Source organism: Protobothrops mucrosquamatus, unplaced genomic scaffold (assembly GCF_001527695.2).
Source record: "Protobothrops mucrosquamatus isolate PMUCROS unplaced genomic scaffold, P.Mucros_1.0 scaffold1283, whole genome shotgun sequence".
Taxonomy (NCBI): domain Eukaryota; kingdom Metazoa; phylum Chordata; class Lepidosauria; order Squamata; family Viperidae; genus Protobothrops; species Protobothrops mucrosquamatus.
Window position 1 is genome coordinate 117,975 of NW_015387487.1, and position 25,719 is coordinate 143,693.

Genomic DNA, 25,719 nt, shown 5'->3' on the forward strand with positions numbered 1-25,719 from the left:
TACGAGTAGTTTATAGATATTGTGCTTAGGATTCCCAGACTATAAAGTTTTGAATATATCCATATTTTTCCGAAAATAAGACCTGGTCTTATTTTTTTTTTTGCCTCCAAAAGAGGCACTAGGTCTTATTTTCAGGGGATGTCTTACCTTAGGACCGCTGCAGCCAGGCTTCCCACGCCCTGACACCTGTCGTGCTGCTGCTTGACTTCTTCAGTGGCTGCTTGCCACTACTTGCATTGTTGCAGCTGCATGCGGCAGGAGACCGCATGGTGCTTTGGGCTGTTGCCGCCACTTGCGGCAGGCCATGTGGTGCTTCGGGCCAGTGGCAATGGCCCAAAGCGCTGTGTGGCATCTCGTGACGGCAATGGCGTGAAGCACCATGTGGTCTCCTGCCGTGAGCAGTGGAAACGCCCTGAAGTGCTGTGCGGCCTTCTGTTGCAAGTACCGGCACCAGCATGATGAGCCATGCAGCACTACAAATGGGGGTGTGGGAGGCCTGGCTGCAGTGGTTCTACCGGTAAGGTAACCGGGTATGGGGTGATGGGGTAGCTCCATCCTTCCACCCCCGCCCTAGCTTGATTTTTAATTGTGCGCCTTGCCCCAAAACTAGGGCTTATTTTTAGGGTAGGGCTTATATTAGGCTCACTCCCAAAAATCAAGCTAGGGCTTACTTTTGAGGTAGGTCTTACTTTGGGGAAACATGGTATGTCCTTTGCTGTTATGGAACATATATCCAGTGATAAAATAACCGTTTTTAACTGGGCAAACTAACTTATCCATGCCATTCTGTTAGTTTCACAAGATGATCTCTGCACTTTAGTTTAACTTTTGCCTTTTTAAATAGGCAGATAAAAATATCAACTATCCAGCCACCCAACATTTTTATTTTCTAGGAAAATGTCTGTGGCACACAGAAGCATCATTGGGAATATTACATTGGAGTTGGTACTTTGTATTATAGCATAGAGTCAGTATTGTTGATTTACAATGTAATTTAATCATTTTTTTTCTTTTTGGAACTACTTTCTCTTTTCACTTGCCAATTATTGTTGTATTCTGGTCAGTCATAGTAGTAATAAGCCAAGAAGCCAAAATCAAATTCCCATTTATACATCATGTTAAACTGCATTTGTAACTGGTAAGCCAAAGAAAACCATTTCAAATTAGCTTACCACACAATAAGCAGAAAAAAGGATAGCGTAATGTTTAGGTAAAAGTCTTTCCACTCAAATTTTATTTCTAGATTTCTCATAGAAAACAAGAATTAGCCTTTTTTCTTTGTTGTGTTCTTTAACCCACATAATAGGTACAGTGTGATTGCTTTCTCTGTAACCTTCATATTATACAATCCCTGAAAAAACTGTCACCTAGCAGTCCCTGGTATTGGATCAAGCTTCTGCATGTACAAATTAAACATTCAGATCCTGGACTGAACTTTTTATTTTATCCAGATTGTGGAAACCACCAACTTCAAACTTAGCTTATCAATTTACATTCTTATAATAAAGTGTAATTAGCTAATACAGTCGGGGGGGGGGAGTACATCTTTTGAGTTCTGTGGTTTTATGTATCCGGACACAGTAAAAATTATCTGGTCCTTAGCAATTCTTAAAAGTAGGTAAATACAACCTCAGATGAACAACACCTGATATTATACCACGTCATCATTTATCTTACAAAAAGAAAGCCAAACTGGAAAAGCCATGTGTGAAAAACTAAATACACACTGTTTCCATAGACATGCCAGGTGCTGCTAATCAAGTGCCCTTGATCAATTGATCATCAGCAAATGTGGCTATCTCAATAAAAGCTGAAGTTTTAGGAGTTGTTGGTCTCCAGCATTAAGGTGTGTGTTAACACAGTGTCAAAGAGGAAAGACATCGGCAATGATCTTAGAGAAGCAATTGTTGCCACCCATCAATCTGAGAAGGGTTATAAGGCCATTTCCAAACAATTTAAAGTCCATCATTCTACAGTGAGGAAGATTATTCAGAAGTGAAAAGCATTCAAGACAGTTGCCAATCTTTCCAGGAGTGGATGTCCCAGCAATTTCAACCCAAGGTCAGATGGTGCAATAGTCAGAGAAATTGCCAAAAATCTAAGTTACATCTCAGACTCTACAGGCCTCAGCATGTTAAATGTTAAATTCGTGACAGTACAATTAGAAAAAGACTGAACACGTGTGGTTTGTTTAAAGGGTTGCCAGGAGAAAGCCTCTTCTCTCTAAAAATAATATTGCAGCACAACTTAGGTTTGCAAAGTTGCATCTGAACAAATGCGAGACTTCTGGAATGCTATCCTTTTGTCAAGACCAAAGTGGAGATGTTTGGCCATAATACATAGTGCCACACTTGGCAAAAACCAAACGCAGCATATTGGCACAAACATATCTACTGTCAAACACAGTGGAGGAGGGGTAATGAATTGGGCTTGTTTTGTACCTTGCAATCATTGAATTGACCACAAATACCAAAGTATTCTAGAGTCAAATGTGAGGGCATCTGCCGACAGCTAAAGCTTGACCGACATTAAGTCATACGACAGGACAATGATCCTGAGCACACCAGCAAATCTACAACAGAATGCCTGAAAAAGAAAAGATGTTGCAACAGCCCAGTCAAAGTCCAGACCTCAACTCAATTGAAATGCTGTAGTGGGACCTCAAACGCCCACAAACCTCAATGAACTGAAGCAATGTTATAAAGAGTGGGCCAACATTCCTCCACAACTATATGAGAGACTGATAAAGTTTACGTTAAGTTATTGCCACTAAAAGTTCTATTAGGCTATTGAATCATAAGGTGTACTTAGTTTTTCACACATGGCTTCTTCATTTTGGCTTTCTTTTTGTAAAATAAATGATATGCTGTAATATGTCATGTGTTGTTCATCTGAGGTTGTATTTACCCAGTTTTAAGAATTACTAAGTATCAGATGATTTTTACTATGTCCTGATATGTATAATCATAAGAGAGTGCACTCTTTTTCACATGACTGTATATATTTTACATCAGGAAATGTTAGGAATAAAACAGGAAAAAGCTTCTATGTAAGGATAAATTTTAACATAGTAACTTTATATTTTATAATTACTTGAAAAATAAAAAACTTGTTTTGGTTCAATGAAGTGTTCTGTTTTTTTCTACAAAAAATAATAGGCATCCATTTGTACCAGCTAAATTCAAATTTTCTGTTCTCTGCCACTACCTGAATATTTTGTTAATCAGAATGCAGTCAGTAGTGTAGTTTCTGGCAAGCATATCTGACAATTCATTTCAATCAAAGGCTACTGACAACTTACAAGAGTAGCAAAAAAAAACAAAACAATTTATTTCTGGTTTATTATAGTTTACTGTAGTAAACTTATAGTAAAATTACCTCTGATTTTTGCAGATTCCAGGCTTTCAACTTTAATAACAGGATAGTTTGGTCTTCAGATTTCACACTGCGGTCATGGCATTTAGTATCTGGCCTTATGTTTAGGTCCAATACCTTAGGTAATGCAATATGACAACAAATGGAAGAGACAATGCTTGTATGAAAAAACACATTTTATAAAATGACTCTGAAAGAATATTTTGGTAAATTCACAGTCATAGGGCATGAGCAGTATAGCACAATACAGTTGAAACGTGATGTTTCTGTCCTCGACAACCTAACTTTACCTGTACTTTGAAATAAGTGAGTTAAGTATACAATTATATGCTATGACATATATTTTACATTTGAATGTAATACAAATTGCAATAATCTGTTCAGGAAGTATTTTAGTCTACATTAGGAACACTAATGAAAGAATGCTTGTATTTTAGTGGCTTTCCACCTTTCGGTTGTCAAATGAAAAATAGACTGAATGGTTATACCAATTGTCATATAATTTATAGTAAAACTTTAGAAAGAGCAATTTCACTGAACTGAGTCTTATTCCAGGTATTGTAAATAAAACTGCAGCCTTATCAGAGCACAAAGGCTCTCCTCTTATTGAGCAATGTATAAGTGCATACCATTTTTTAAAGGCTGTTTCTTTTCAAGATGTTCCTATAAGACCTTCCTTCTTTAGCATTTCAAAATAGAAGATAGGATAGGATAGGATAGGATAGGATAGGATAGGAGCTGGAAGGGACCTTGGAGGTCTTCTAGTCCAGTCCCCCACTCAAGCAGGAGAATCTATACCATCTCAGACAAGTGACCGTCCAGTCTCTTCCTAAAAACCTCCAGTCATAGAGCACCCATGATTTCTGAAGGCAAGCTGTTCCACTAGTTAATTGTCCTCACTGTTCGGAACTTTCTCTTTAATTCTAGCTTGCTTTTCTCTTTGATCAGTTTTCAACCATTGTTTCTTGTCCTGCTCTCTGGTGCTTTGGAGAATAATGTGACCCCCCTCTTCTTTGTGGCAGCCCCTCAAATACTGGAATACTGCTATCATGTCTCCCCTATTTCTTCTTTTCTTTAGACTAGCCAAACCGAAGTCCTGCAGCCGTTCTAATTTATTATGTTTTAGTCTCCAGGCTTTGAATCATCTTAGTTTGCTCTTCTCTGAACTTTTTCCAAGGTCTCAACATCTTTTTTGTAGTATGGTGACCAAAATTGGTTGCAGTATTCCAGGTGTGGTCTCACTAGGGTTTTATAAAGCGGTACTAATACTTGTGTGATCTTGATTCTATGCCTCTGACTGGTAATATAACAGTGGTAATTCTGGAAATGTGAAAGTCTACAGTTAATAAGATATTAAGCTCATGATTTTGACAGAATAAATAACCAATGATTAACCTATGATAAATTTGTTCATAATCACCCAAGTACATAAACATGATTATTGCAGCTAATTAAAATAAAACTTTGCATATTTTGACTTCCTGTAAGCAAAAGAACCCATCATTTCAATTTTACATTAAATTTTTTTAAATTTCATACATTTCTTCATAAATGAACCATTAAATTACTTTGGATTAACAAAAAAGAAGGAAGAAGAGGAGGAATCAAAACTAGCTGCTATGTCTATGCAGATAAAACGAAAATATAGCATGGTCCTGTGATGTGAGTAAACTTGAATTTAGCTGGTATAGGTGGATAAGAATATATTGCTATTGTCATTTGGAAAGGTATTAGGGCTATTCACACTGGCTTTCAAAGCCATAAATGTCAGTCTGCTTTAATGAATAGTAGAGAGCTGCTCTGCTTGTAGAATTCACTTTTCCAAATAATCTTGAAATGTGCATTGCCCTATATGAAAGAAACAGCAGCAGCAGCAGCCGGCAGATCCATTATTAATAAGTTTCTCCTATAAATCAGAAGACTTTTATGGGCTAGTGATTTTCGCCTGATTGACCAATAAACACTATGAATTAAAATATTTAAAGGAAACTAGCATACAGTATTAAAATGGATATTATAGTTTATAGATTGGTCAGTAGTATTCTGAGAATTTCTCTCTAGGCAAGGGAAGGTGGATATATTAACTAATGCACATTGATTATATCAATTAACAAGGTGAATCTTATTAAATTGCTTATAGACAAATGGTGTTCAAGCACCATTAACAGGCATTTCCTCCCAAGCATCAGAAAAAGGAAATGGTTTGTTTTAATAACACAAATGCTGTTAAAAAACAAAACCAGCTGTCCAATTAACCAAGGGTAGTTTTTAGTATATCAAAATACTTTCCACAGCATCCTCTGATTAATTAAAGCTTTGATGTCACATAGACATTTACAATGAATAAAATCTAAAACTTTCCAGACGTCTGGGGCAAAAAACTATTACATGAGAAATGTATAAATTCTGTAACCAAATTTAGTATATGTGATTAATTCCACACCAGAACCTCAGGAAATGGAGGCAATAACCTTACTTTTTCTTATTTTGGAATTATACCGATTCTATCAATCTGACATGGAAAATTGCTTCAGAACTGAAGCCAATTCTGTCTAGTTCATAATTAAAGTTGAAATAAAAAGGGGTTATCAGCTTTGAAAACGTAAAGCATGTGGCACTATTTTATTCAGGTAATAGCAAAGTGCCATCCTGATTCTCCTGAAACAATATTGAGCAGTCCTTTCCCAGAATGATTTATTTTCAAAATAACATGGTAATAATTGTCACATTATTTTTTTAAATGGCTGCATTTGTTGACACAAAATTTACTATGATCGCTTAGCTAAGTAGCAGTTGTTTTTAAAAACAGAACACTGAAAAGAAATCTCCAGGCAGTTAAGATCATGTAAGTTATTCACAATGTTTTACAATATTTTCAAAGTTCCATTAGGAGAGAGCTATTTGAACTAACATAAATAAAATACTGCAAGCTGCAAGCAATTGGAATAAGAATCTAATAATGATTTAGCTTTACGATATTTATCGTACGTAAGTACAGAACATTGCAGGATATTATATGAAAGACTATTTGTAATACTTGTATATCAAAACATTCAAGAAACATTCTCTTTAAATAAGTTCAGTATTTTTCTAATATAGTATTTTGCTTATCAATACAGATAATACAATTCTATTGAAATTTAATTATAGATATTTGCTTGTATCCTATTTAGTTAAAAGTTTGCCTTTTTTCTTAACCTTCCTCTCACCCTGTCATATAAAAATGGTATAAATCTAAACACTATACAAAATGAAAAGGAAATCCATATCCCTTTGAATAGCACCAGGCTTTCATGTTGATAGATAAGGCACACTTATATCTGCTAACAGATTTTTTTTAAAGCACCATTTCAGGGGAAAATGTTAAATTTAATTAACATTGTATTCCAGGAGATCATCCTGTGTTCCTGGGAGTTGGTGGTGCTGGAAGTTATAAATAAGTCACATTTCTATACAGATTATTCTTGCTATACTTTTCTTCCAAATGCTGAAATCTCACTCAACATAGTACCAAAACTGCAGCAGCCTAATTCCATATCTACCCCACCCCACCACAGCTCCATGTGATTTCCACTGTGTAGGATCTTCAAAGAGCGATCAATGTTGTTAAACTTCAGAGCTGTCACTATTGCTCTGCTGTGTAGTCATAGTTTCATTACTGTTGGAATGATTGGTAAATGAGCTTGTTTTTCCATCAGTTGAATGTCCTTTTCGCTTCAGAAGTAATATAATGATTATAACAGTGCAGAGAAGAAGCAACAGTCCAATTGCACCTCCAATAATGGGAACTATCTTGTCTTCTGCATTGCTTCCTGTAATTTGCAGGATTGGCTTTTCATAAGGTTTACCTGCTGGAGACCATTCTTTTTGCTTGAGTATAATTTTATTAGATCGGTCAAGAACTATATGCTGGATATTTGTTCCTCTATTCTTATCAGCACCAATATCTTGGGCGAGAGCAGGAATATCAGAAATAGCTCTCCGAGATCGACTAAGATGTGAGCTACTGTTATTGCAAGATAAAGCATGGTGATCTTCAATACTTCTTTTTCCAAGGCCCCTATGAGCATTTTCACGTGATCGAACCATGTAGATGGTGTGGATGTACCACTCTCGACCCACTGCTACCTATTAGGTTAAAAAAAAAAGATGAAATAAAAGAATAGAAAACCAAGCAAAATGAAAAAGACCGTGAGACTCCAGTAGCAGTTGCACACCTAACCTGCATGTAGGTGTTTTATCCAATAAAATATCCTCATCCAAATTACCTGGAATAATGGAGTTGACAGCAGGCTGAATCCATCAGAACCAGGTTGCTTTACCAAAGGATAGCCATCAATGTGATCAACTGCTAGTTTGGCATGGAATGCCATATTTCCAAACATTTTTGCTTGTGTATCTGGTTGAGCTTTATCCTAGGGAATAAAGAAATAGTTGTATATTGTTAAATTTAAACTTAAAAATGACATTTAGGAGAATTTATTAGTCTAGCATTAGCATACCTACCAGGATTTTGAATCTGTACAATAGGGAAGGTGAGTCAGCTAGACAGCCATATTCTTTGTTACTTGGACTATACTTGGGAACATACCCATCGGCCCCTGTACATAAGAACACCTTCTCAATGTTACAGATGAAAGACTCCCCTAAATTCTGAACAGGATCCACCAGGACACGACCGTAGATTTCTGAACCTAAAATTAAATAAACAGATCAAAACCAAAACTGGCTCAAAAAGCCCTTGGATGTAATTCCCCAAGATCTCAAATTCAATAAACAAGTAATAATTTTTCATGTGACAGAAAAGTAAAATTAACCGAGTAAGATAATCACATTAACCATAATTTGAATTAACTTTAAATATTTAAAAAAATCAAATTTATTTTTTTACTCCAGATCAGTTTACGACTTTGAAAAAGTGGCACTGGGCATGCCATTCAAGGAAGAAATATGATCTCCTAGCCTGCAAGATATTACACAGACTGGTATATGCAGTAAATCCAAATCCAGTATTCTCAGATGTAATCCTGTTCTTTGAGTAGCTAACAAATTGTTAATCAATACAATCTATAATGCAAGAATTATTAACGGTAAACTTTAAAAAGTTTATATAATATTATATAAATTAAATATATATAATATAAATTAAATGAATGTATAACAAATGAAATAAGTCACAATTTGCATTTAAACTACAAACTTCTGAAATTTATGAACAAAAATGCTTTTGCTTGGCATATATTCATATTGTCAACACAGCACGCTATCACTCTGAGAAGACATGCTAGGCCCAGGAAACCAGCATAGGAAATTATTTGCCATGTATCACTGCTGATTGTACAGCACTTAAGAGAAGAAAAAGCATGATATTCTGGTTAAACTAGATTTCTTCTATACATTTTTTAAAATGTTTTTTTATACTGGCATGTTTTAACAATTCTGTTTATTCTATCCCTCAACAATGGTTGGGTAGTATTATTTCATAATTCTATATAAATACTACCCTTACTTTGAGCTATTAAAATAAATGCTTTATATTGCTCCTAGATAGGGGTCCCCAACCCCTGGTCCGTGGACTGGTACTAGGCTGCAGCATGCCAGCAACTGGTCCGCACAAAAAAGCAAAGCCCCATCCACGGGATGCCGGCAGCACACAAAACCACGCACTCTCCAGTCCGCGGAAAAACCTCTCTCCACGGAACCAGTCCCTGCTGCCCAAAAGGTTGAGGACCTCTGTCCTAGATGCTTAGTTCTGCATTTAGTTGCTCTATCGAAAATTCCTGCAATTCTATTTTTCTTCACTAGGGGTCAGCCTTTATTCAGGATACAAGTAAAAATAATTTATATGATGTTACACTAGTGATTTAGTATATCTTTTGGTCATCCCAGTTACAATTTGAGTAAGGCATTTATTCAGTATAAAAACAGGAATTCGGCTTCCTAAGGAAAATTTATTTTTGCAGAGTCACATTATACGATGCATTTTAATTTTCAGAAAGAAGCACTTCAAATACAAAGATGATTGCTGATTTGGACCACTGTAATTTTAACTAAGTTTTTAAATTCATGGTGCAAGTGGACCAATAACAAATATTGGAATATAAGAGGACAGAATTACTCAGAGCATTATCCCATGCAAATGAACACACTGCAGTTAAAAAATTTGACAAGTGTGGCTAGAATGGTTCATTGGTCTACTCAGTTGTATGTTAAAGCAGATTTTACCCTCTGTGAATGAGACATCAGTTTCTTCTCCAAATCCCAGAGAGCCATCAGACAACCAAAGATCTTTCTTGGATAGCAGAAACATTTGAGTATTGAGATTAAATTCAGCAGCTACTGGGTCACTGACCTGTATAAAGCAAAGACTAGTTAGGGAAGTGATTTAATCGTCTTTCTAGCAAAAATCTAGCATAATTTAATTGCAGTTTATTCTCAAGATTATTAGAAATACTCAGAAGAGTCCAACAAAGTAGAACTAAACAGTAGAGTGTGGTCCATGATTTGTATTTATAAATAATTGCTTCAAGGACTAGGTGCTTCATATAGTGCCATTGTTTTATATAAGCATGCCACCTTGAATTCCTTCTCACAGTCTTTCAGGAATAAAATCTATAAATCTAGGCTGACTCAATCAAACAATCACTTAAAGGAAATAACATAGAATTGGTTGGAATGAGGCAGTATCCAAGTTAATTGATTAATTGAATGAATATTATTTTTTTATGGAAAGAAACAGCAATCTTAAGTAGGTTTCCTCCCATTGAAAAAACCCAAATCCAACTTAAAATAAACTGATGTCAGGTAATATTCAATCCTGCTGAAAACAATTCCTGTAATACAGTTTAATACAACTTAATGGCATCCAGATCTGTTGGGCCCTATAATTCTTTTATTGGAAGGCATAATCTTAAAACCACTGATTTTTTATTTTTTCTATAGCATAGCTATAGAAGGGTGTTCTAAGACAATTCTCCTGCACTAAGATGGCTTCTAATAACCCATTATAAGACAATTATACAGAAAAGATTGCATAGAGGGATATCGTATATTGCATAGAAAAGATATCCTAGAGGAATGCACATGTGAGACAACATTTATATGACTAAATGTTATTAGAAGAAAGGAAATTGTTTGGTATATTGATGTTATTTTCACCCAAACGTCCTAAATCAGAGAAATTTATAGGTACACTCAGTGTTTACTGTAATAGTATAATCTCTACTTAGAGGCAATGTAAGCTCTAGGACACACTGACAGTCTTCAGATATACTGGGGTTCTAGTTCTCAGAATTCTAAAAGTTAACCCTAATGCCACTTCAGGTTGTGAGGTTGAGAAAAACCACTAAAAATGACCAGGTTTTGATTTGGAGAGAGTGCAAAAAGAAAGTGTGTTTTTAGAATTTTAAATATTCAGGGCCCGGTTTTCTAAGTCAGTTTAAAACAACAAACATGTAAAACTAATTCACTGCAATCAAACCAATGTAATTATCAAGTAATATTTCAGAGAAAAGCTTTATTAGTTGAGAGCATTAAAGTTCTGAAATATTTTACCTGCTGGAACCTGATATCTAAATCAAAAGTGATTGGCTCCCGTGGGCTGCAGATGACAGGCTGGGTATATTCTTGGCTGGGTGTGGCAACACAGGGGATAAGTTTCACAGTATAAGTGCCAGAATAGTCACGTACCTGGAAAAAGACACCCAAAGTAAAATATGAATTGATACAAATCAACTAAGAATAAGAAATCTTTAGAAGGGTATCCTGGTGCAGAATGCAGCGGCACAGGCAGTTATGTATACTTTTAGATCAGCACATATCACACTCTGTGAGCTGAATTGGTTGTCAGTTTACTTCTGGGTCCAACTGAAGGTGCTACGTTTAACCTTTAAAACCCTTCATGGCATGAGATCAGATTATCCGAAGGAGTGCTTTGCCCCAATCACATCATCCCATACCATTAGATCTGGTAGAGAGAGCATGCTTCGGGCCTAATTGGCTCAGGACTTAAATTTGGCGGCCCAAATTTGTTAAGAGGCAGCCCTTCTCTGTCATGGTGTCCACCTTGTGAAAAATTATTTCCCCCAAAATGAGGTTAGCTCCATCTCTGTTAATGTTCTGTAAATCCATCCAGACCTGGCTATGTCATCAAGCCTGGGAGTCCCAGGAGACCAGTGATATTCAGAGATGGCTTCATCATTGTGATTGATTTATTCTCTCTTGTACCTGGTGATCTGTATATTTTAATATGTCTGTTTTATATTTTTAATAAATATTATTTTAATATATTTATTTTATTTAATTGGTGTACATCACACAAGGTCACTTCCTATGACATGGATGGCTATATAAATGTTATTTATAAACAAACAAATAATGGTTATGTGTATCAGTGGAATATTTAGCATACGGCTTTTTTTGTGTGTGTCTTTTTACTATACTTACACAAAATCATTGGGATTCTGAACCTACAGCATGGACAAAATCCGCATCAGTAGATGTCTAATTGATTCTGATATACCCATAACATGCTCTTCTTTTCTGACAAACCTTAACAGTCATATAACACTCTACAGAAATAACACTATAGGAAGGATGTGTACATCAAGATTAATATGCATATTAGTGATACCATATATGGTTTTAAGACACAAAACTGACTCATATGCTTGTATTCTTACTGAATATGCATGTAAAATATCTGCTCCTGAGCCATCAAAAATCTATTTTCTAGTCATACATTAAGCCACAGTTTGTTCACCTGTGATTATTTATAGCACACTAAAATTATTTTGAAAAGTAGGTTAGTATGAACCTAATCTAAATCTCAGTGTCATTTACTTGTGAGTATAAATGAGTTAAATATTGGCCCTTTTTTAAAAACACTGAAGACTACCACAAAATAGTACTCACAGCAAAATCGGAAAGAAATTTCCATTGCTGCATTGGCTGATTGAAGGTTTGCTCACTTTGAGAAAGGGTCAATGTGAATGTAAGGCCAGGATGATCAGATGACATCACCATAGAAGTCAGAGAAGTACCTGCAAAAGTGAAGGACATGTTTTATGATGAAGTTCATTGATGTTATCCACACACTATAAGTCACAGATGCTGGGATCAAGAACGTATTTTTAATATGTGGAATGTGAAGTTGATGGAATGGAACTGCCTTTTCTCTTTCAATTTAGGAAATCAAAGAATCAGGAGATAAGGAGATGCACTAGTGGGTAGTGTAGACTCAGGAAATACTGTGTTTTGAAGACAGAAGGGAATTGGCAAAACCATCCTTTTCTCTTCTGCCTATGGAATCCAAAGCTTTTCATGAATAGATGATGAAACCCAGTTCAGATTATAAGTTCCTTACTGTTTATGAGATTCACATTAAATCCCAAAGTCTGTTGTCATAATCCTACAAAGTGATTTTTAGCTTAGAAAAGATCTGAACATAACAAAGTGCTGCTGGCCTTACCTGGATGGGATATTATGAACTGTCCCCTGAATCGAATTTCAGTCCTGAAATGGACCACCAATCGCCCTTCATCATTCATTTGCATACTGGTTGGGTAAAGAGACCCTAGATGTAAGCAGCCATTATATTATTTTAGAAATAATAATAAAAAGTCTAATTGTTTAGTAGCGTTAAAATGTATTGGATTGCAAGTACCACAAGACTTAGTCAGCATTGTGTGGATTAAGGAGTCAAAATCATTAGTATCATAAAATAAAACAATAAATATGAAAATAGAGTAACATAAATAATACAAATTTTATTTTAAAAAGTAGTTTGGCTTTGAAGTAGCTGTCACTGTGCAAATGGCTAGATAAACAAGGACATCCTCAGTTGTTTATCGCAGTCTAGCATAGAAACCGGCTATCCTTTTCTTGTGAAGTTCCATATAGCCATGAACGGCTAATTTTGTCCACGAGGCTGAGTTTACACATCCTGTAGTAGCCAGTTCTCCAGACTAATCTCTTATGGTAAAAAGGTTATGGGCAAGAAAAAACAGAAAATATTTATAATTTACCTTGCAGTTCTGCTTCTGGTGGACTTCCAATGCCATCTTTCCACAGAATGGCAGTATCATACACAAAGGTGAGCCTCAACTCAGATTGCAGGTCAAAATGTTGCCAGCCCCCAACTGCTGCAGGTGAATGGAAGACATAGGATACATAGAGGGGCACTCGAAGAGTGACATATGATTGAACCAGATTCAACACCTGAAAAATAGCATCACATTAGATCACCCTATGTCCATACTGGATCTTCAGGAGTTAAATCACAGCTCTTTTGAACACAGTATAAAATCTCATCCTCATACCTTCCTTTTGGGTTGGCATATATTTTGGTCCCTTGTTTATTTATTTTGTGATATGTGTTGGCTCCAGAACAAACATTTCTTGATGTACTTAGAAATTTACTTTGATGCTTTAAAAATGAATTTACAGTTTATGGGAAAGTGTGAAAGAATGAAATGTAGGTCAAAACTTAAGCAGGCAGCCCTCTACCTGGCTTCTGAAACACAACCCTGGCAAAGAACAAAACCCATTTTAAAATCAACTTGACAGTCATCCCAGAATGTGTGGCAATCTGAGATTACAATCAAGTCCCTATTATAGGATTAAGTTGATACTAAGAATCTCACATTCATCTCTTACCTCCGGTGAATTGCAGTCCAACTTTTCAAAAGTGAACTTGCTCTTATTCAAAGTATAGCTTCTGATTATTAAAGATAAGCATCGTCACCACCAATTTCCTTTCCAGCTTTTAGAACTGATAGCAAATCAGATGAAGAATAAGAAATGAACTAATCAAAGCCTATATTCTAAGAAGTAAATAAAACTCCAGATAAAAAGAATAACTGGCACCTAACACTCAAAATAATCCTCAGGATTTCAAGCAGTTGAGAATATTTTTAAAACACAAAGCAAATCTGAATGTAACCATCCATCAGTAATAGCTTATAATAATATAACTTTGATTAGGAGATGATACACAAGTTAAATTCTCCCTCTTTTTTTCATGCAAACATACTTGAATGTGTACTTTACAAAATAGTTCCATTTTCTTTTCTGATGTAGTCCCATCCTATCTAATGTGGCTTCACGTTTTCCCATAAATAGGAACTATGTCTATCTCTGTATGGTTACTACATGTCAAGTAAATGATTCAGTTTCTATATTAGCATTCAGTAAGAAATTTCACCGTAAAGTATATATTTGTGTGTTACTCATGCCATGTAACATTTCCTACATATAACAGATGGAAGGCATGCATATGTTCCTAACTTTAATGTCTTTGTAGCCTCTCTGGGAAGCCTAATATGCAATATATCAGTGTTTACAGCTACATGTATACATATAAACACTACTGTATCTCATTTTTACAGGTTCAAATTATATGAAGATGTCAGCTTCCTACCTTTTGTCCTTGACATGCTCCCTTTGGCTTTCATTTAGCTAAATTCCAATCTGGCTCTCTTTACCACCATTCTTTTTGTTTCTACCCTACCTAGGACTCTAGCTCTATGTTGCTTTATTTATTTATTTATTCAGGCTTAGAACCACAAACAGGATCTCTCATTAACTAATGAGATACCACCTTACTTCCTTCCCACATGCATAGACATCATTATATGAGCCAGTGGTGCAGTGATTAGATCGCAGTAATGCAGGCTACTTCTGCTGACTGCTGGCTGCTAACAGTTCAGCAGTTCGATTCTCACCGGCTCAAGGTTGACTCAGCCTTCCATCCTTCCGAGGTTGGTAAAGTGAGGAACCAGATTGTTGGGGGCAATATGCTGATTCTGTAAATGGCTTAGAGAGGGCTGTAAAGCACTGTGAAGCGGTGTATAAGTCTAAGTACTATTGCTATCATGATCATCATCATCTCTGCCATCTCTGCTAGCTGTCTTAAAATATACGTATACTGTCTTACAAAATCTTTAAGACAACTGGAAGAGTCACATTTAAAATATACCGGTATATGTTATTTGGCCAATGTCAAGATCTAAAATAAACATGTCAGGTATTGAATGGATTTTCAGGTAATTCATCTCAAATATCAATCCTAACTACAAAGGGGATGGCTGGCTCTTCCCTGTTCGAACTGAATAGAATAGCTGGGGTAGCAGAAATGTTTAGGCTAGCTAGCATCCTTCCTTAAGGAAGGCACTGTTTCTCCCATAACAGTTGAATTAGGGCTAATTGAAACTATTTGATTTGCCCCAAACCATGAATTTATGCTTTTAAATTAGGGCAGAATAGTGTTTAATTAAATGAATTAAATTAAATTAATTAAAAGTAATTTGAAAGTAAAGCAAATTTGTTTTAGTTCTTTGTCCTAGTCCTATCCATTTTTCTGAAGCATGGTCTTAGTCATTGTCCCTACCTTCTGCAAAAAGCAGTTTTACTTAGAACAGCTTACATCCTGGGACAATATCTTTAATAGTAATAAAGAGCAACATCTGTCTATTCCAGGTCCTTGAAAAGGAAGCAGTAGGTGGGAAAAAATCCCTGACTGTGCCACCTATCATAATACCTGAACATGAAGATCCTATAAGGACGCCTCCTTTTTAGTTTCACACTACACCTATAACATAGATATTAAATTATAGCACCATGTTTTGGATTTTTTAATAAAATTATTTGTGTTTGGAACATAGTCTTCTGCTTTTTACTATCATTGAATTTTGTCCTTCCTTTAGTTAGCTCTGCCAAGACATTTGAAGAAGAAAAAACCACTGCTGATTTTAAAGCAAGAGACAATGTTATTTCCTCTCATTAAGTTGGATGTCACTTATCAGTAATAAATTGATATTATCAGGTTTTAAGCTCAAATGAGTTCTGCCACCATGAATTAACTAAAACAGTTTTTTCTCTCTTTTAGAATGGCCTGTCCATTTGGCGCATATTAATACACTATTGGCTCATCAGGCACACACTGAAATATGTAAGTTCTTATTTGGCTGCCTTTAAGTTGCCCTAATTAATGAACCACAAATATTAATTACTATCTTTGTCAGTAAACTCATCCAATCATTTTACATATGCTCACACTGAGTATATTAGGATCATGTTCAGTCTTTGAGAGTTAGCACACAAAAGAAACATGTGTATGATGGCAGTTTTTTCTTTGCCTATGTATGGAAGTCCCATGGTTTTTAAATTAATGGCGCTTAGGAAATCTGGCCTGTATAATTTTATTTTCAGACTGTCTGTTATACTCTTGTTAGACATTAAGCTGTCTGCCAAATTTTCCTCCAGTCTTAGGAGACACATTTCTCACTTCTAAATTCATTCTGTTTTGATTATACATTATGTATTCATTCAGTATTTATTATATCTCTTAAAAAGTGGCAATCTGTTTGAAACTCCAAATAACTAACTTGTTTGCAAGAGCATCCTTTATAATGTGCCATCAGCAAGGCTTTTTTTGTGCCATCCAGATTGATTTTCTAATTGAATTGATCTGCTATGGGCATTAAACACAATATTGTTCCTTGGCTTTGTTTTACACAATACATAGATTCTGCCATTATGTTGGATAAACTAACTTTATTGCTTTGTTTATATATGAATCAGGAACTAATGGAGTCTTCAACAAACTATAAGAAATTATTGAGTTCAACTACATTATTGGTCCATCTGCCACAAATCTACTTTTCTGAATAGCAGCTATACTCCATGTAAAGAATAGAAATTTCCCTCAAAAGGGTTAGAAAAAAGGTGCTATGAAAGCTTCGCTGTAGACAGAGTGAATTAAAATATACAATGGAACCTCGTTATTCATTGTTAATTGGTTTTGGGAGATACGAAAAGTACTAAAAATGACGAGTATCAAACAAACCACATGATTTATCACATGATCCTTTGTTTTGGCTGGGAAGAACTTCCTGTTTGTTCCTTTTCTTATGTCAGTGATCTTCCCAGCCTAGCCGATTTCCTGTCTGCCCTCTCCAGCTGTCCCATGCTTCCTTTTGCAGTGACCTTCCTGACATGGCCAACTTCCTGTCTGTTCTCCACAGCTCTACCCCTCTTCCTATGGCAGCGAGTCAAAACAAAAAAAATGACAAGTACCAGAACATTTTCACGTCAAAATGCATTGAATACCGAATTCAATGAGTTTTGAAACAGTCAAGTACCAAGGTACCACTGTCTATTCTGATTCTGTATATTATTGTTTTAAATGAAGGAAGAATCTGTTCTGATTTTTTTCTGACTTGAAGTGCATACAACTAAGCAAAATCCTTGCATTAATAGAAATGTGCTTTTCTTCAATAGAGCCTACCTGACCATCTGTCCCAATGGAGCCGCTACAGTCAGTTACCAGTTCTGACATATCATAATAACTGATAAATTCCCACAGGCAGGCCTCCTGGTTGAGATTACGATAGAAACGTAAAGTCTTAGATGATCGTATGCTACCACTGTATTGATAGGGTGAAGTTTCTCCAATCACTTCTGGGTTCTTGATATCATCTGTGATGAAGCCATGTTTTGTTTCAATTTCATTATAATCCAAGAGATTGGAGCATTTGTGATTGCCTACACGAGTGCCATCTGGACTCAATGTCAACTCAAAGTTGGACAAAGGTTTGGTTGAGATTACTGGCAACATTCCTGAAATCAAAATTGCCTATTAGATATTTTATGCACTAATAATAAAAGTAGCTGGGTGATTACATTACATCAAAGAATATGTAAGATTCAGATAAGTTTTACAACAGTAATTCAACTTTCAAAGCAGGGTTAAGAAAAATGTTTGTGCTTAGTTGCCTAAGGACATCTAAATCTTTTGTAGGTGAAGTATAATTATTTATGGAACTAAATACACTGAAGTAATACCATGTTTCCCTGAAAATAAGACCCACCCAGAAAATAAGCCCTAACCTGATTTTTTAGGGTGCGCCTAATATAAGCCATCCCCCCAAAATAAGCCTGGGGTAGGTGGGCATGGCCAGCACACAAGGCAGCTAGCGAGCGGGGACCGATTGTGTCTGGCAGCAGACACAGCCCGTGCAGGACAGGTAAGTCCAAGCGCGGAGGCAGAGGTGGGGGGAAGATGATCCAGATGCACTGTGCGGCCATCTGGCTCACGGGAGGTTCGTGTGGCAGTGTTTATTTGTGCATGTTTAAATTAAAAAAACAGCAATTTGAAATTTCACACCCATACATTGGAACAATGCAATGTGATATGGGAAATAACTACTGTGTTTTCCCCAAAATAAAACCCAATCTTATAAAAAAAAATTGCACGAAAAGAGATATGTTTGTATGTGTGTAAAATACTGTACAGCTAGGGAAAAATTATTTGATCCCCTGCTGATTTTGTACATTTGCCCACTGACAAAGAAATGATCAGTCTATAATTTTAATGGTAGGTATATTTTAACAGTGAGAGACAGAATAACAATAAAAAAATCCAGAAAAACGCAGTTCAAAAAAGTTATAAATCGATTTGCATTTTAATGAGTGTTATTTGATCCACTATCAATCATCAAGATTTCTGGCTCCCAGGTATCTTTTATACAGGTAACGAGTGGAGATTAGAAGCACTTTCTTAAAGGGAGTGCTCCTAATCTCAGCTTGTATAAAATACACCTATCCACAGAAACAATCAATCAATCAGATTACAAACTCTCCACCATAGCCAAGACCAAAGAGCTGTCCAAGGATGTCAGGGATAAGATTGTAGGCCTACACAAGGCTGGAATGAGCTATAAGACTATCACCAAGCAGCTTGGTGAGAAGGCGACAAGAGTTGGTGTGATTATTTGCAAATGGAAGAAACACAAAATAACTGTTAATCTGCCTCGGTCTGGGGTTCCATGTAACATCTCTCTTTGTGGAATTTCAATGATCATGAGAACAGTGAGGAATCAGCCGAGAACTACATGGGAAGATCTTGTCAATGATCTCAAGGCAGCTGGGACCATAGTCATCAAGAAAACAATTGGTAACACACTACGCCATGAAGGACTGAAATCCTGCAGTGCCTGCAAGGTCCCCCTGCTCAAGAAAGCACATGTACAGGCCTGTCTGAAGTTTGCCAATGAACATCTGAATGATTCAGAGGAGAACTGGGTGAAAGTGTTGTGGTCAGATGAGACCAAAATTGAGTTCTTTAGCATCAACTCAACCCGCCATGTTTGGAGGAGGAGGAATGCTGCCTGTGACCCCAAGAACACCATCCCCACCATCAAACATGGACATAGAAACATTATGCTTTGGGGACAGGACAACTTCACCACATCAAAGGGACGATGGACGGGGCCATGTACCGTCAAATCTTGGATGAGAACCTCCTTCCCTCAGCCAGGGCACTGAAAATGGGTTGTGGATGGGTATTCCAGCATGACAATGACCCAAAACACATGGCCAAGGCAACAAAGGAGTGGCTCAAGAAGAAGCACATTAAGGTCATGGAGTGGCCTAGCCAGTCTCCAGACCTTAATCCCATAGAAAACCTGTGGAGAGGGCTGAAGGTTCAAGCTACCAAACGTCAGCCTTGAAACCTTAATAACTTGGAGAGGATCTGCAAAGAGGAGTGGGACAAAATCCTTCCTGAGATGTGTGCAAACCTGGTGGCCAACTACAAGAAACGTCTGACCTCTGTGATTGCCAATAAGGGTTTTGCCACCAAGTACTAAGTCATTTTTTGCAAAGGGGTCAAATACTTATTTCACTCATTAAAATGCAAATCAACTTATAACTTTTTTGAAATGCATTTTTCTGGATTTTTGTGTTGTTATTCTGTCTCTCACTGTTAAAATAAACCTACCGTTAAAATTATAGACTGATCATTTCTTTGTCAGTGGGCAAATGTACAAAATCAGCAGGGGATCAAATACTTCCCCCGCACTGTATATGAATATATTGCATGAATCCTCAAGTCTAAGCATTAGGTGAAACATTATCTAGAATAAAAAATAAATAATTTTTAAGTGTATGAATTTGTTCTAAACTGAATTCGTGGTCCTATTCCCAAAACCACTCTTGCTTACTACAAGCTTTCTTCATTTTAGCACTAAATCTAACAGATTTTCTCTATCTTATGTTTAAGCATTAATATAACATTCCTTCTTTGTTAAGCACGTTACGCATGAACAAAGATGAGGATAAACATTAAAAGTTGTCTTTGAATTATTGTTTCAAAAATCTCCTTGTGATGACAATTGGTGCTGCACCATTTCAACTGTTCTGGTTCTAGTGGCACATATGCCCGGTACTTACCATCTATATGAGGCATGGTAACCGAAAACCTGATCAGGTTTGGATAGTCAGGATCATCAGGACCCATGTAATGAATTTTGGCTGAGAAAGGCTCTGCTCCAACTGTACCCAGAATACGTGGTTGGCACAGACCTATTGGAAAACAGCAATGCTTATTGATTGATTTAAATCAAGCCACACCTCTCATTAATGTGACTCTGGGAAGCTTATACAATTATGAAAAATAAGTACAGGTAATCTTTGACTTATAACCACAATTGAGCCCCATTTCCATTGATAAGCAAGGCAGTTGTTAAGTGAATTTTGCCCCATTTTATGATCTTTCTTGCCACAATTGTTACGTGAAATCACTGCAATTGTTAAATCGGTAACATAGTTGTTAAGTGAATCTGTCTTCCCCATTGATTTTGCTTATCAGAAGGTCACAAAAGCTGATCATTTGATCCTGGGACACTACAATTGTCATAAATATGAGCCAGTGTCCAAATTTTGATCACATGACCACATGATGCGTAAATGGTCATAAGTCACTTTTTTCAGGGATGCTGTAACTTTGAATGGTCACTAAATAAAAAATTGTAAATTGAGGACTACCTGTATTATCTTAATATAGTTTTATTTAGAAGAATTGATTTACAACAAAGCTCATTCTTTAATAGTAAATGCTGATAAATGCCTGACATGGAATTCTATAAGTCTAAATGCCCTCTCTAAGTGTCATTAAGTTACTAACATAATCTCCAATATCAGGCAGCTCACATCGACAATACACATATCACAAATACGTGTAAATGACATAGATTTGAAAATCCTGTCACAATAGTTTCCCTCACAGACAAATTGTAGGAAGTATGAGATTACATACAGACTTAGAGCAACACTGATCCTTTGATACTATGCAAGCTAACTTTATATTTTCTTTATATGTGTGGAAACCAAAATGTTATAAGCTTGTTTTCAAATGACATAAATGCAGAGGAATAGCCCTAGTCATAAAGCTAGTATCTCTATTTTTTACTGGCCAAGTTCCACAGGTTCTTAAAGATATTAATTTCAAATTATTATTTTTTAAAAAAAATAAAATTATACTTAGTACAATAAATATATTGAAGTGCAAAGGTTGAATGTTGTATCTAACACCCTTTGCTACTAACTTAATAATCGCTCTTCTAATTGTTCTATCTTTTTCATTACTAAAAGAAACATTTCTAGGAAAGAATGTTCTATCTGAATAAAAGTGTTCAGAATCACTTAATGGTTTATTAAACTTACCTTCCTCTCTATTTATTACGTGGATGCGACTCAACAGTTCTAAGCCCACATCTCCATTGGCCTTGACAGCACGTGCAGCACATTGAACCCTGGATCCTGCTTGGAAATAGATGGAGTCTAAAGCAATTGATTTGGTGTTAGTGAAGAAAGTATTGGAATCCACTTCACGCATAGGGCTGGTCACACCATCCATGCCACTTGGGGCACTTACAAGCCAACGATACAAGGTCATTGTGTCATTGATGTTTTCAGCAGCACAAATAGATCCAGTCTTGTCGTAATCTGAGTATTTGGGGTTGCACGCCTAAATGCCAAGATGCACATAATATATCCATTTAGTGACATTTAAATCTTTACCATGAAAAATGCTTAATTAAGATAAAATAATAAGATCTTTGTCTCTTTTTGTTTCACTAGAGCATTTAGCAAATTCCTTGTTCTTGTTATCACTTCATAAATCTGATTTTATATTCATCCTAGTTGAGGAATTAAGTATTACTGGCTCTGGCATTTAAATGTAAAATCCAAATGTTGTGGAAACACTTCAATTTATTAAAGCTTTGAATGAAAAAAGATACTGATATCACATCTATTAGAAAATCAGGGAAAAGAAAAAAATGAAGTATCAGTAGATTATCTAGGAAGTTGCAAGAAGATTTAGATCAAGTTTTAATTCTATGGAGAATGCATATTTAACATTAAGGAGACATCTATTCCTTGACATCAGTTTCTTTTCTGTGAAATCAGCATTAACATGATTTTTTTTCCCACAGGCAAAATTTTGAGGGCAAAAACTATAACTAATATTCTTAACATTAAATTTACTATGTTTTAAAATAGATACCAATAATCAAGTAAAAGACTGATTTGAAGTGATAAAGTGAAACTTTCCAGAAGGTTAGAAGATTAAACTCAAATACTTTTTTTCCACCTAGTAGTAGAAAAATTAGACATTATAATTTGGAAAAAAAGATGGATCGTACCGTTACACACACAATAGGATATCCATTGGGAGGCTGGGGATTTATTTTGCTTTTGGCAGTGTCATCATACAACAGAAGTGTTACAACTTGTGGCACAGCTGGGAAAGTCACATCTGCCATGCTATCCATTTCTTCAATGTATATAATGGCTTTACTCATCTGAATAGAAAAACATAAAAAGTTTCTATCCGCAAATATAAAGCTGACATGAAAGTATGCTTCCGTAACCAGATAATATAATTAATGTTAAAATTAGTCTACCCAGAAATAAGAGAGTGCAGAATATGAAGATATAAATTCAAGGAGCATACCATCCACATCTGATTAATTTCTGAAGCAGAAAATATTATGAAGACTTCTTTCTCATAATAAAATATAATAACGAAGAACTAGAATATATGAAATAATTATTAACTTAGTCCTTTTCATGATATCTGAAACCTAACTTATGATAGGTTATGATCATAAGACTTGTCTTATGCCAGTGATGGCGAACCTTTTAGAGACCGAGTGCCCAAACTGCAACCCAAAACCCACTTATGCATCGTCAGGTGCCGGGTGGGTGTGGCCCATTGGGTGGGCGTGGCTGCAGTGGTAACAGCAGACTGGGTGGGACTAAAAAGTTCAATCAATCAATTCCAACTTTGCAAGATCTTTTTTTTCCCCGCAAGAAATTGAAATTGACTGATTGATTGAACCTTTTTTTTTTGCACACGACGGTGGAGGCCTAAAGTGAAAAGTTTTATAAAACCCAGCTGAAGGATGCGACGGCGCGCGTGCTCACAGAGAGGGCTCTGAGTGCCGCCTCTGGCATCCATGCCATAGGTTCGCCACCACTGTCTTATGCCATTACTATCCATTCTAAAGGATGATTTGAAAAGTTTCTTTTAGTTAGAAGAAGAAATTATTCACTTGACAAAGGGAATCCTTGGAACCATTCCATGCCTCTGAAAACATATCAACCCAGGAAAAAGTTTTCCAAATTATTTGATAAAAGACACACCTATGTCCAATTCATCTTGATAGTGGTTCATATGGATCAATCCATATTTGCTAGAAAGATGTAGATTCAGATCTAGAATTCAATCATACTAAAACTATTTTTTGCTGATGGCAATGAGATATTATTGGAAGGCATCGACACTTATTTTGTCAGTCTAATGCAGGTAGTCCTCGAGTTACGAATGCAATGGAGTCTGCCCATTCCATTCGTAACTCGAGATTCGTAGGACTGAATGGCGTACCTTGAACATGATCACTCCCTGCTTTTGCCCACACATTCGCTAACTGAATGCGCGGTTCATTAAGTGCACATGAGGTATCTCAGGATGGGGAAGGCCATGGGAGGGGGCCTAGGGCTGGAACAGGCCACCTGCTTCAAACCACCCAAGGCCTCCCCCGTGAGGGTGAGAGATACCTCATGCTCCCCATAATTGCTTTCCCTCCCCCATCCTGCCATGCTGGGTCACTTACCTTGCGAAGATCTACCAAGCTGTCTCCTCTCCAGCCTCTCTATTGCACAAGTTCACGGCGCTCAGAAGCTTCTAGTCTCCATGCAAAATGTTTGCAAACTGACGAGAGGCTTTGGGTCAGCAAAATTTCTGCTTCAAAGTGTCCAGCCAGCTTGCAAATCTTTTGAGTGCCAAGACTGGAAGCTTCTGGGCGCTGTGATCTCACAGGACCTCAGGCTTCCAGTCGCCACACAAAATATACTTGAGGAAAGGCCTTTGCCAACGAGAACGGAAGCTAGGAGCGACATGTGCATCCATCCTAGGCTCCGTTCTTGGTGGCAAAGCCTTTTGCACAGATCTTGTCCAGGCCTTCGTTTGCAGAGAACAGAGGCCTAAAGTACCATGACAGCATACGAGATCAATAGTGTGAGATCTCGTGCTACTGATCTCGCATGAGCTTGCAGTACTTTTGGCCTCCATAATCTGCAAATGCACCGAAGGCCTGAAGCAGCGAAACAGGCCAAGAAAGGAAGACTCTAAATCTTCATAAAGTGAGGCCTAGTGCCTATGGAGACCCGAGGGTGAGGGGGGGGGAAGGAATAGCCAGGGTGAATGTTGCAGTGCCTCTGCGGTCATTTATAAGGGTGAACAACTGCCATGATGCTGCAACATTCATAATTTCAGGACTTGTTCGCAAACACTAGGGGGCACTTATTGCGTAACTTCGAACATTCACTAACAGAACATTCATAACTCAGGGATTACCTGTAGTCAGTCTAGAGATTTTAAATCAAGCCAAAGCATTAAACTTTTCAAATAATAGAAGCAGGATTGAGCAAAGCCTTTGCTTCCAGTTTGGTCTCCAACAGCAGACATGTATTCTGAAAAGCTAAGGCTGTTAATCAGGGCTTTTTTTCCTCATAGAACGCCCAGAACGGAGTTCCGGCACCTTTCTTGGATGGAACCTTGTAGGGTAGGCAAGGCAAGTTGTATGGTATGTGTGAGTTCCGGCACCTTTTTTTTTTTTTTTTTAGAAAAAAAGCACTGCTGTTAATGCTTTGACATTTCTGAATCATCCTCAACTGAATGCAAACTACAGGGCAAAGCATTTGGTTATTTACCTGTGTCTCAGCCACCATATTCTCATCAGGTTTCAAATGCACTGTAAATGCTTCACGCATTTCTCTCACCCCATCATACAAAACTTCAACCTCAACAAAGTGCTCAGTTTCTCCTTCTTTAAATTCAATATCTAAAATGAATCATGAGAAATGGGTCATGTCTGTGAAATATGAATATTCATCAGTTAAAGTTTTGCATTCACATTTTGTAGCATTAAAAGCATATCTAATTCCAGATTCTTTAAAATCTTATGCATTAATATTTGCTGCAATGTCCAATTTAGG

At 36.7% G+C, this 25,719-nt stretch overlaps 1 protein-coding gene across 1 annotated transcript in view; it reads right to left on the reverse strand.

Moving 5' to 3' along the window:
* Window positions 1-6,944: 6,944 nt before the first annotated feature.
* Window positions 6,945-25,719, reverse strand: part of LOC107292172 (FRAS1-related extracellular matrix protein 2-like) — a gene marked incomplete at its 5' end in the record, with an annotated part of 30,856 nt that continues 12,081 nt past the window's right edge. Inside the window, 13 exons of the mRNA XM_015821236.1 lie at window positions 6,945-7,503; window positions 7,644-7,790; window positions 7,882-8,069; window positions 9,601-9,727; window positions 10,930-11,064; window positions 12,289-12,416; window positions 12,845-12,949; window positions 13,401-13,593; window positions 17,663-17,994; window positions 20,608-20,739; window positions 21,880-22,183; window positions 22,863-23,021; window positions 25,435-25,565. Coding sequence (XP_015676722.1) covers window positions 6,982-7,503; window positions 7,644-7,790; window positions 7,882-8,069; window positions 9,601-9,727; window positions 10,930-11,064; window positions 12,289-12,416; window positions 12,845-12,949; window positions 13,401-13,593; window positions 17,663-17,994; window positions 20,608-20,739; window positions 21,880-22,183; window positions 22,863-23,021; window positions 25,435-25,565 — 2,603 coding nt within the window. The remainder of the gene's footprint in view (window positions 7,504-7,643; window positions 7,791-7,881; window positions 8,070-9,600; window positions 9,728-10,929; window positions 11,065-12,288; window positions 12,417-12,844; window positions 12,950-13,400; window positions 13,594-17,662; window positions 17,995-20,607; window positions 20,740-21,879; window positions 22,184-22,862; window positions 23,022-25,434; window positions 25,566-25,719) is intronic.